The sequence below is a fragment of the Haliotis asinina genome, chromosome 12 (genome assembly GCF_037392515.1).
Source record: "Haliotis asinina isolate JCU_RB_2024 chromosome 12, JCU_Hal_asi_v2, whole genome shotgun sequence".
NCBI lineage: Eukaryota > Metazoa > Mollusca > Gastropoda > Lepetellida > Haliotidae > Haliotis > Haliotis asinina.
This window is the reverse complement of record NC_090291.1, coordinates 27,614,058-27,627,253: the sequence shown is the minus strand read 5'-3', so window position 1 is coordinate 27,627,253 and position 13,196 is coordinate 27,614,058. Positions and strand designations below refer to the sequence as shown.

General features: G+C 37.9%; 1 protein-coding gene across 4 annotated transcripts in view; it reads right to left on the bottom strand.

The window, feature by feature from the left end:
- Positions 1-276: 276 nt before the first annotated feature.
- LOC137258440 (short transient receptor potential channel 7-like) overlaps positions 277-13,196 on the bottom strand; it is a 68,605-nt gene continuing 55,685 nt past the window's right edge. For 3 of the 4 annotated variants that reach the window (XM_067796124.1, XM_067796123.1, XM_067796121.1), the window contains exons 12-16: positions 12,013-12,211; positions 9,632-9,838; positions 5,794-5,932; positions 5,079-5,141; positions 277-4,153 (exon numbers count right to left, since the gene is read on the bottom strand). In XM_067796124.1, the coding sequence (XP_067652225.1) occupies positions 3,969-4,153; positions 5,079-5,141; positions 5,794-5,932; positions 9,632-9,838; positions 12,013-12,211 (793 nt within the window). In that variant the 3' untranslated portion in view covers positions 277-3,968. Of the gene's footprint in view, positions 4,154-5,078; positions 5,146-5,793; positions 5,933-9,631; positions 9,839-12,012; positions 12,212-13,196 lie in introns of all 4 variants that reach the window. The other variant, XM_067796122.1, reaches the window with a different exon arrangement.

Sequence of the window (13,196 nt, the reverse complement as noted above, 5' to 3'; positions counted from 1 at the left end):
CAGTTGCACATAGCTATTTTGGCTAAAGCCGTTTGAGTTTAAACTAAGTTTGAAAGTTATCAGAAATATTTTCAATCTGTGTTTTATCACTGAAATATACAACAACACACTTGTTAATGTGCCCGAAATTCGCGCTTTAGCAAGACATTCACATCACGTTGTTCAAGTGAATAAATTTATATACAAATATAAATTTATATGGTGCCCATGCAATATCTCTCCAACATGGATCATTACGTTTGTTCGCACAGCATGTACAGAGAACAGATTCCTCAGTAAGCTGACATACTTTATTTAACATCGGAAACCTCCAAACTGACATGGCATATTTGTGGAGGTTATACTGCAGTGCAATTTGTTTTTATTGCTACAGCACATGAAAAACAAAACCCTTGTTAAAAATGCAAACCAAAAACGTTTGAAAATACATCAGTTATCTTGTCTTGTTTCTTTATCAACCATCACCTATACACTTACATAGACTCTTTCTTTGGTAGATTCATTTAAACGTTTTATTCAACAAGAAAATGAAAAACAAAACAACTCGTAATAACGTATCTAAGATAAATATATAAAAAAGCATTTTATACACTAGTAAAACCATAAGAGAAGGTCCCCTTATTATAACGTGTAGGCATTGCCGTGGTCCAATGGTTCAAGCGTTTGCTCAAGTGACGCTGGAGACTCGGGGTCAACTTCCCATATAGGTTCAATATATACAGACCATGTCTGTTATTCACTGCACTAATATTGCAGGTACACTGCTGAAGGTGGCATCACAACCAAACAATTATATTGTCAATATTGATTCTAAAAACAGAATTATGCAACAAAAGTTTGAATACAATTTAAGATTTATAACCATGTGGCAACTTAAATGTGGAAGGAAGCTCACAGCAAGACATGGGGCAGATGTCTTACGACTTTAGTACAACAAAGCAAGACATGGGGCAGATGTCTTACGACTTTAGTACAACACAGATCATCCGATCCTGGTGTGTCGGCGAGATACAAATATGCATAGTTTGGGGTGTCATGTATCGGAAACCCCTTTTGGCATGAAAGGTTTACAAAATGTATAAATATATTATAATATTGTACACGCTTAAGTAAAAAAGACAATATTTCGCTTTCCTTTCAGATACTTTGGCAGAAAATGGTGCGTTTCTTTGCTGTGCCTTCCGAAACGTGAAGCAAACCATAAACTATATTCATAATATTTATATATCCAAAACATTAAGCGCATGTTCACTGGACGAGTGTGGTCCACTGCATGCAATATGCTCCTATAACAGACTACGTTATTCCCGGAGTTTGAAGTAAGTGGGAAAAAAATCATTACTCATATTTCACCTGTTGTCACAATTGCAGGTAAATGCGCCTTTGAAGGCAGAAAGGCAACGGCTATATAATTACATGGAATCTTAAATAAAAACAAAGCCAAAGAGCTTCCTAACAAATATTGTCATATTTAATTCACAAACAAATATTTACAATTCTTGGATATACATATGATGGCTATTGTTAAAAATCACAGATATAAAAATCACAGATCACAGGGATGGATGTCCCTTTGCTCATGAAGCTTCTCCGAATACGCCAGCAATATTAATATACAATATTGGTGGCGTATTATTTAATATTGTATATTCAATATATCATATTCAATAACAATTACATTTCGTCGATCAAATTTGTAGTTACGTGTTATAGTTTTATGTTATATGTTTTATGTTGTCGTTTTATTGGTTTAGTATTATCTCTCACGTATTTATACTTCAAAGGCCATTCCATCTGGAACGTTTAGACAAAGGGTGTTTCACACTATAAATTACGAAAGAAGGACGGGTAGTGTAAGAACTATTGACCGTAATATTGATGAATTGTCTGGATAAAAAGTGTTTTGATAAGGAGCGAGATGTGCCGATAGTTCCTTACGAAAAAGCGAAGGTTAGATAACACAAAGGTTAAATAACACAACTATTTACAAACAAGCACAAATACAAACATCGATATTCACACACAAAAGCGTTAATTTCAAAGAAAACTATTTTCATAGTAGTCGATTATTCGACATATTCTATTGATATATCGATTTGAGGATGTTTCGGACCTAGCTGGAGTTTTAAACAAAGATATACATGTATAAGTGGAAGGAAGACGAGTAACTAATGTGAAATGGAAATGTGGTCTCAGATTTCACATATACTTTTCGTTTTCTATTAATTTGAAGTAGGCACTTTTAATGTTAGTCATACAAAAATAGACTTCAATCGGCATGAATAATGTAAGGCATGAAGCCTGTTTGTCAGTTCATCCGAACAGAAAACACGCTTGTACAATAACATCAATTCCTAACAATCTGAGCAAAAAACAGTTCTCAAGTATAAAACAGATCGTAGTATTTATGAAGGATTACCAGCACACCAACGTTTTAAGTATACAAAAAATATCATGCCTAAGATAAGATAACGCATTTAATAAATGATTACAGGTCCCTGTCATATCAGAAATATTCCTTTTGCGTGCCACCTGTATTATTTTGACGGTTCCACTCTCGAGTGACACGCAGTCGTGTTTCACTGACTTCGGCAATAATGGTATATCTTAGAGAGCCTGTGACTGGTATATACCTTGTGTTGTTATTGTTAGATAGATCAAAAAGGACACTTACGAACAATAAAGAACAGTCATTTGTGCAAAAGCGTCTTTTGATATGAGGGTCAGTAATCTTAAGATTGGGATAGATATATATGTTTAATATGTAAGATCGGTACGGATTGCCACATCATCATCCTGTTATGTTTGGTTTTATGGTATGTAACATCGCACGCTGACTATGAATAGCATACCAAAGAATACCAACGAAACATGATGTACACACAGGTAACATCACCAGCGACTGCTACACGTGACGGATGTTAGAACATGTCCCTGAGCAGCACTTGTATGAGTGGTCTGCTCACCTTCATCTAGGTGTGGAAACAGGTCATCAAATGCTCACTAACTCTGGCATCCTGCTATTGTAGTGGTAGTCTCGTTGGCCATTTTTGTGGTAAAAACGAAAACAACTGAAGTAATTGCACTGATTCGAAAGTAAAAATATAGTTCAATGACCAACCATCAATCACGTTTTCACTGGTTAAGTGCATTAAGGATTTTAATGGCATATATTCATGAACAAAGAGGTAATAGCTGAAATATGTAAAAGTAGAATAGGGGTGCGATCCATAGAATGTTCGAAGCGTTGTGTGATGTATAAGAATATATAACTGGTTTGTGAGGCTGTGAAAGCTTTATGGATGGGGACCTTAGTGCATAATTATAATAACTTCATCCTGTCCCATGTATTGTATAAATTGACAACAACACGTTAGGTATCACATTTTCCTCCTCAGAGTAATTGGTGGGACCTTACATCTCTAATAATAGAACGTAGAATGCATTAATGTAGTTTTATCGCATTACGTGAAACAGATAAAACATAAAACATCTCCCACGTATAAAAATGGAAATACTGGTTGTGCATTATCAAGAAGGTTGTGAAGATGAACGTGAACATCCCATCGTCAGTCGATTACAGCCCTAATGTGCACGAAGGCTAATGTGCACGAAGTTTCACTTACTATCGTCAGAGCGAACATACACATCAACGTGTATTGGGCAAACATCACAATATCTGGTCATCGGTTCACCTGTCACTGTAGGATTCATACACGATTGGCCAACGAAGGTGGGTGTGGGGTGGGGTGGGGTGGTGTAGGGTATCTTTCCTGTTCCAAACAAAAACAATTACCCATCAACCTCGTCACCCCAAAGAACTTGACTGTGTAAGGGGTAACCATTTACTAACTGGATTCACATTCACATCGTCATCTGGCGTCAGTGGCTTCCTGCATTAAACATGACAATCATCCACAGGAAACTTGGCGCACAATACGTTGACAATGTGGAGATCATCCACAACCCTAGTCCTCTGTGTTTTCTGTAATACTGTCGCGCGCTCGTTTTCCATGCTTCAACAGGTCCAAGTGTTTGTTAATGGCGCTGATGTGGTTAGCCATGTCATTTTGCACGGTCTCTCGTGTCCGCCATTGGTTTAACATTTCGTATCTAAAGCTGGAGATGTCCTGCTTGATTTCTTCGAAGTCATCTGTAAAAATAACGTGGGTGTGTTAGCTCGCAACAAACAAATATAACGATCGAAGAAAACCGCCATATGACGCAGATCGAAGATATTTCGCATGCTTTTACCGCTGAATGACAAATACGGAATCTGAGTTCGATCCACAAACAAAATTGATTGCTGCGAGTTCCTTGGCCATGACTCCGTGTTTCAATTCTCAAACTCAAACTTCTGTCTCACCACCTGGTGAATAAAACACCTACCGTAGATGGTTGCTAGCATCATGGGTCGCAGTATCACTATCCAGATTGTCATGGAAACATAGGAGCGGATTCCAAGAATGTCCATATTAGAGACAGCACATTTTCAGTGCTTAATCTCATGAACGTCGCTTTATTATTGTGCATGTTTTGCACACGAATTTAAACATGTATCACACGAAGACATTAAGCTTTTTGCAACAAGATACGTGTACTACATCCATCCATTCCCTGAGTGTCAAAACATGTAGCTGACCACCCATGTACATTCAGCTGCAGGAAATGAAAAAGCACGAGTTTGCCACATGATATATTAACAGATTTAACTTCTGTTGCAAAAAACAATAAACATGTGTTTTTTTCTCACGTTCTTTAATGGTAGAAATGTTCATAGAATGAAACTATTTACACCATTAGTGAAAGCTTGCAGATAGACATGAAGGTCCAGCCGTTCATACTATCTGTGCAATCATGTTGAAAAGCCTCAAAAGGACGGACAACAAAATGCAGTTTAAAAGTTCAGACACGACTCTTACTCTCAAGGAATATGACAACACTTATTCCCTTTATTTCTGACTTTCAACAACGTCCGTCTTCGTATGACGTGAAAACACATTCGCCCTGACGACATGTATATTTCCATTTTCCTGTTAAGAAGAAAGAACGTGAAAGTAATCATCATTGCAACTTACCTTCCGTAACCTCAGCCTCCCTCTGGATATCGAAGATGTAGCGCTGTATGATTCTCTGTATGACTTTCTGTAACACCAATACATATTGAAATCAGTGTGTGTATAACATACAGTAACACCTGTTACACCGGACACCTCTACTCCAGACGCCCCCTGCGGAATGTAATATTCAGGAATGTTTACATATATGTCCCATTCCAGGATAATTAAGGGTGTCTTACCCTTGACCCTAAGACTGTTTTCCTCAACAAAACCTACTGCCACATGATGCAAAACCTGGGTCACATGTGTCAAGAGGGTCTGTAAGTCTCTCGAGTGTTACTTATCTGGTCACCGGTTCCCTTTGCGCGCGCCAACTTGCGAGGCGGGGCCAAGCTTTCCTCCAGTACCAGATTTCCGGTTACAATTGTGTATATTCAAGTACCTTTCTGGTGAAATATGGCTTCACTAGACCCGACCTAATGTACAAGTTAACATGTTTGGCTGGCACAGCTGTTGACAGTCGTTGGCTAATTTGGGGATGGTTGGATCGGAATTTTGCTATTCCTGCAAGGATTATAGGTTTCATGAGACCATTCGAAAACATATGCATACGTTATTTGTCACCGGAAGTACTAAGGTATGGCGAAGTGTCGTGACCTACTTAAGTGTCCTATTGCCACATTGGTGCCAAAAACTCAGGCCCCATGTGTCAGTATATACTTGTCGGTGAAACCTGCCTGATAGGTAAGGTCTTCTTTGTTGTCCTGCAACATACGGTCATCTGCAACGCTGGAAACGGTTCCTTCCACACCATTCCTGGCATTGCTTTCATGCATCTCCACTGCAGTAGCTTCACACACAGGGTTCGACGTCTGTCAGAATCAACCAGAACATAATGAAAATATTGCCAGTGGCTACTGATCCTAGCGTGTTTACTTCAGTTTCAAATGCTGTCATTTCATCGCAATATCATTTGTTTAGTTGTGTTGAAACTTCGTCATGCGAGATTTTTCTAAAACTACGTAATTCAGTTTGATTGTCTCTTGTGCCTGAAGTTGTTATACGATAACAGATTGCTGCACTGTAATTGCATTGGCTTGAATATCACGTACACAGTATATCACTTCATCATGTTATGTAAACTTAGTTTTACATCTTGACAAATTACAAGTCTCATATTCACCGAACCACGAAAACAAACAACGCAATCGCATCGAAATCTAAAGAACATACTAATTCCGGACTGCATAGTTGTTTTCATGGCTTTCGGGCATTCGTTTTCAGGTAATCTCATTTCTATAGATTGAATCCTTTATACAATATTAAAATACATGATGTTGTAAAGCAACATGCTTTATATCCTGAATCAATATATTTTGGAATTAACGGTTATACAATAATGTGAAAATGTCGCAAATACATAATAAAATGAGTTAAAACGTTCTTATTTATTTCATGGTATTTCTGAAAATGCATAGCAACGTGTGTTCAATAAGTATGACCAGATTCAGTTCCATGTTGGTGATGATAATGACAATATAAGCAAAAGAATAAATCTTCAAAGCTATGTACTGAAAGGTCCTCAATAACACGGTGAAAAAGAACACCGTTGAAACATTATGTCACACTCCCTGATTAAAGATACTGATATGTAACGGTGTACATTTAGTTTCACATGGCAGTAAATCACGACATTTTGTAATTATGTAAAACATGATGTTTTCTGACAAAGATCTGTTATGGATAAATCTTGTTTTAATTCTTTGACACACAATGTTTCGGGTCATTTCAGGCCCCTTCATCAGGTGAACTGATTCATTATGTTTCGAAGAATAGTTCGCGGTTGACGACAACTCATCTTGATGAGTGAAGGCACATGAATAAACTTCCAAACAAACGACTTTTCTGTCTTGTTACCATTCTGTGGTAGTCAGAGTACGTGCAACTCCGTTCAGAGCAGGAGAGTAGCAAATGCCGTTCTTAACCACCAGGGCGGTGTTTCATTGAGCTAAGTGAGTTATCTCAACTGTCAGTTACTAGACGGCTAGGGCATATTTTAAGTCTAGGCCTCCAAGGGTCGCAATTCAGGCGAAGAATTCTGAGAATTGAAACGTGGCACTTCTGTTTTCATAATCTGGACTGAATGGAATGCCCCCAACCAACGGAGAAAACTGCGCTCATACACCACTAGTTCCACGCAGAACAACTTGTGAAGTACTCAATATAGACACGGGGGTTATTTTGGGGTGGTTTAGGAGCAACATAAACAAATATTGCTACTTTTATCGGCAAGCTGATTCGGAATTCGGTGTCCCGAGACAGTTGAGACGAGCCGGAAACGAACAACGATCATCTTCCCAGAGCGTTTGTCAATCAAAGATTTCCCTCCTAGTTCCACTGTTTAAATTAGCTCGCTATTTTCAGGGAAATAGGAGAAAAAGTTGAAACAATCTATCATAAAAAGCGTTCCACGAATGTTCAGAATTTTCCTTTCTGTACAATGTTTTACGCTAATCAAGTCATCAGTCATATGCCAATTCGCCTCAATATAACCCCTTTAATTTGCAGATGATTAATAGCGATGCTTGCTACATCTATCAGCGGTAATTATGTAACCGCGCCAGGTTCCACAGCTTGTTCGTATTTGTACATAACAAATGGTGTTCGAGTTTATTGGGGAATTTGTGATATCGGTTGTAAAGAATATTAATGATATTCTAAAAATATGTGATACTTGACTGTGACTTAAGATTAGTTAGTGCTGCGAAACATATTAGTGTCAGATTAATCTCACAGACATTTATTCATTTTTAAAAAAATATCCACACATTAATTGTAGTCGTGGGGTAAATCTCACATTCGTTTATCAAGCATTACCATCACACCAATGTGTTGTTTCAATCATTGAGCACATTAGTCGCCTGTATTGTTTAAATCACGAACAACAATACTCCTCCCTACTGGTGTAATTGATCAATACACACTGTATTGTTTAAATCATCGACTAGAATACTCTTGTTCCTTGAATAATCGAACACAATAATCATCATGGATACTTTCTGTGCTATGACATTGTACAAATGCATTCTGCTTGAAAAGTGAGAACAAAAATGATTCGACACCTCAAGTGATGCAACATCAGTTCTAGTAAGAACCCGAGCCTTTGAGAAAAAATAAACAAAAATATAAAGGTAAGAGTCATTAAAAAACATACATCGAAAAATAGAGTTCTATTATCAGAAAGTGTGAATTCCACAAATTCTATTACTCTACCAACACCATAGCGAAAAGTAGCAGCAGCAGGGAGCTCTTTACATCCAAATACTTGTGGAAATGATGAAATCTGAGAGCAGTGTAAGCCATCTAAAGTAGCGATTGCGTTAGCCATCCCCCAAACACAACACGCGTCCGTAGAAGAAACCGAAGAGCGTTAAGATAACCTTTCAACAGTGTCAAGATAAAACTATCAAGTTTGGGAGATAACGTTTACCATGAACATATAAGCAAAACTGTAGTCGTTTTCTTATGAATGGGTTCAGCAATGAAGGTTTCCGAATGAAGACCCAAAACGCAAAGGTGTATTTTTAGTCAGGGACAGATCTAAAGTTGGGTTGCCGCTATTTACGTGGCATCAGGTGGGTTCCAAGTACTGTGAGTGATGTTCTTGACGGGGCGCCCATGCCGAACTGCATACTTTCCCTCCCCCGACAGATTCACGCGCTCCGATACACAGGAATGCGGAAAGACATGGAATTACAGGCACCTCGCCAGGGGAAGCACGCGTGGATTTGTTTACCAAGTAGCGTTACGTATTAGGATCCTTGTCATAACCTTCATCCGAGGACAAATAGAAAACTAACCGTATTTTATGTTTGGATATCTCTGAAGAAATGGAAATTTGCCACACGAATAAAGTCAACATACAGTGACAATTGAGGAGGCGTGTTATTTCACTGCAATTAGTAAGACCGGATTTGGATAATGATAGGAAACAATGCACATAACGTGTCTTTTCCATGCCACACTGATTACAACTCATGCTGAATTGTTAAGTTCAAAGAAATGAAGGTGGTAAAAGAATGAATATACTCTACAATGCGAAGGGAATACCTGGTAGCATGTCTGAAATTTGATAGGATGAACGTATTATAAATATAATTCATTTATTTTCTGATAAATAATAATCTTCGAAAATGTATGTGCCAGTTCAGTTGGCTAGAACATGCAGAATCGATACGAACAGAAATTGATGACTGAACCAAAGCTAATACCAACTAAATGTACTCCTCAAATTTATGATAGATAGTAGTATTCATTAAGTTTACTAACCAACAACTACTTCAAAAACAACATATATTTTGAATTAATAAACACAAATGCATCCTACATTATATATACATGTGAGTTTGGCGTGATGGTATAATGTCTAGTTTCCATGACCTTGCACTGCTTCCGGCTAGATTAGTTCTCGTAACTTCTGGGAACATATGGGATCAGTTCTTACAGTCGTGCCTAAACTGTTCATGTTGTTGGCTTATGCGGGCAACCACAGACAAGAATAGTCCACGTACCCCTGAAACTGCAGCGGCGTCATTTTGAAACCTTGATCTTTTCACGGTGCCTTCTTTTGAGGAGCAATCACAGGGACAGAAGATTGACGTAAAAATGCTTTTGGGGACTTGCAGGAGGTTGAGAGGAACTGGCAAAGTGAAGGCATCGAGGATGTAGTCCATATACAGGAGACTTCGCGCAAACTTCCACTGGACATCAGAATCTTCCTGAAATATAAGAAGCATTTCACCATGTAATATTACTACTGTGTTTAGTCACATATTTTGCATAAGGTTGTATGTTACGGCTACAACGTTTGTAATTGAAGTGACTAAAACAAAAATGAAAACTCTTTGTCCCTCATGGTCGACAAGCCTGTTCTGTTGAAATGTCCATTATTGTAGGTTATCGCCATAATCATAATCATATATGAATCTATATGTGTATGAATCCATGAATTTCAGCGGGTTTTTTATATTATGTAAGACAGATCATAAGCAATGCAAAGTTAAGAGAGGGAAGTAAGACATAAAATTGTAATATGATGCCCTCGCAACATCTTCGAAACACAACTTCAACGTATATTCTCCAAACTGTCAATATACTGCTCCTGCCAAAATGACATCCGGGGCAGAAAGGTCGGAAAAAGGAACGCAGTCACTTATACTCGGTGTCAATCGGAAGTCACCTCCTGCTGACTGTAGAAGGGGCGTAAAGCCATTGGTGAAAATGAAATCATTAGCTTCTTTGAACTCAATTGGAGCATTCACACCACAACTTGTGTAAGTGATGTCTGAACACGTGGCAGTCCGTTGGGTAACATTTCATGTTATAAAACGTTGACATATGCTTGGATTAAAATCTATGTTGGTATGAAAGGTGTTTAGCACACACTGGCCTGTCATGTGACAAATACTGGTATTTCAAGGCTATGTTCAAACTTCAATTCCAACACACGTTTTACACGAGTCCGATCTTCCCTGAAGAGGTGTCGAAATACATCACTCGCAGAGCAACGTGCAAAAGTGGTTCTTGGACATGTTAATGGACCAGTATTAGCCAATATCAAAATGGTTACATCAATGCCGCATGAATGTGGCTAACGAGACCTTTGATCCAGCAATGATCAAGAGAATGCTGATTTTACGGAACCTTTGTTTCCTTTAGTTTTTTATATAGGTCTATGTAAATGTGAAATAAAAATATCTTACAGTGATAATACTTGTATAATACCGCTTTTAAAATCTCCGACATGACTATGAGTGTAAGTTGTCCTGATTGCGATATCTACTTTGATATTTTACAAAGTGAGGCTAGAATCTAACTACTATAACGAACCATAATCTGAAACAAATGCTTGCAATCTGGTGCAATATATATCATTACAAAAGTAAGGGTATTCCATTTTGCAAGAATACTACCAGCCAGTGCAAATGCATATAACAAAAAGTAATGTATATAGTTATACAGATGAAATATTTTACACAGGAATAAAATAGATTGTTACATCTTCCCTTAATTTGCTGTTTCCTCTCTTGCTTCCCCTTTTGTATTTAATTAGTCTTGTAAATCCAATATCCCTTATCTTTTTCATGGTACATTTGAACGTAAGGGAACATGAAATTAATCCATTTGGTGTGCCTAGTGGTCCAATGGGAAAACGGCGAAAGACCAATGGGGTACGACCTATGAGGCAATGCGCAGTTCATCATAGCTATTGTGAAACTGTGTAGTGCAAGGTAACTGCATGTAGCATTGTACTGTTCCAGGCAACTACATATGGCATAGTACAGTTCAAAGTTCCTATGTGAAAATGCACAGTTCGGATTGGTTAAAAACGTATATTTCACAATGCAAGGCTGTATGTGGCACTGTACAGTTCATGCCAACTGCGTGTGACACCGTACAGATCAAGGTAACTATATATTACATAATGTTAAGTTGAAGGGATTCTGATCAGAATATATACCTCATACATGAAAGATCATAGCGTCATCACTATCTCGTTCTTAGTCATGATATTTTAGTTAGAATGATCACCCAACTTCTTGTTTCAAGTCAAAAATCAATTTATGGAATTTCATAAGATATCAAAGCGGGAGAACAACCTTATACTCCGCCGACCAAATTCCTTGAAGATTCATCAGTCGTGCCTCGAGAAAGAAATTAAAACGTTTTCAGCTTATGATAGAAATTTATCATCCGAAGATTAAGGTTCAGTCTGAACCTACTAAACTATCAAGTGATACAGATTACTTAGTGTAAGGCAACAGTTCAGTTCAGTTTACAGGCCCAAGGTAAATTGCCCTGTCGCGAATTGAATAATTGTTATAGCAATTGAAATTACAAGACAGCAAATCAATTATTCATATGGAGCTATAGCAGTATTGGCAGTACGTACCGCGATATTAGTGAATGACCTTGTCATCATGGCGATGAGCATGTTGAGGAGGACGGTAACCATGGCGATGTTGTAGCTGCCGTATATGAAGTAGCCAATATCCTGGGTCAACGTATGGTTATAATCACCAAGTTGTACTGCTCCTGGTTCGCCTCGACCAAACAGGGACCAGAACACTGTCCGGAAAGTCGCCATTACACTGAGATGGTAAACGAACAAGTGATGATATTAGTGCTGAGCAAGAACAAAAACCAAGAGTCAAGAAGTAATGTCGTTTTTTTCAAATCTATTCACTTCCAAATGCAAATGAAGCTATCGGATATTATATTTAAAATAATAGAATCAACAGTCTACGATGCGGAGAGATGTAATCAACTAAAGCAACAGCAAACAGCAGGAAAAACCAAGTTTGTAAATATGTGCACATCTGCTCATTATGATTTCCTGTGAATGTCGCGATGCATTTATAAGATCTCTTTTTGTTCGAGAGATCGCAGCTGCTGTTCTCAGAAGAAGAAGAAATCTTTTTGCAATTTTTACACACCATCGCTCTCATTTCCAGTATGTGTGGCTACATTCGACATTTGGACTAGCAACCAAGTAGATCTCAACTGACAAAACAAATTGTCCCAAATATTTGGTTTGGTTTTGTTAACCTTAATATCTGTTGTTACGCTAATAGTTTTAAGAACATTCGTTAAAGGTCACATGCAACGTAAAACACAACTTTGCATATTCTGATACCTTTCAGTATGCACTTACCGAAACAAATCATCAAAACTGACAATTCAAAAGTTGAAAGAAACGCGATGAAAAAAAGCCCGCGAAATCGCTCACGCCATAAAAAATAAAATAAATTGATTTATGACTCGTGCATCCGAGTCCTGTCTCTGCCACCTTATGTAATTAGACAGATGCGATATTTGTATACATGGCATGTTTTTTATGTATGTGGGTTGCAAACAAACTACATCCATTTTCTCGGATGACTGGATCTGACGGAAACTGGTGCAAACACTTGTCAGTTTCAAGTCCTGGTTTGTACTTGGACGAATGACAGTTTCCAGCACTTCACCATCTCTACTGGGATAATTTATATGTATTTACAAAACCCAGCATCACTATATACATTCTTTATGGATAACAATTTCTTCTAGTGTGTATGATTTTGTTTGATAACGGTA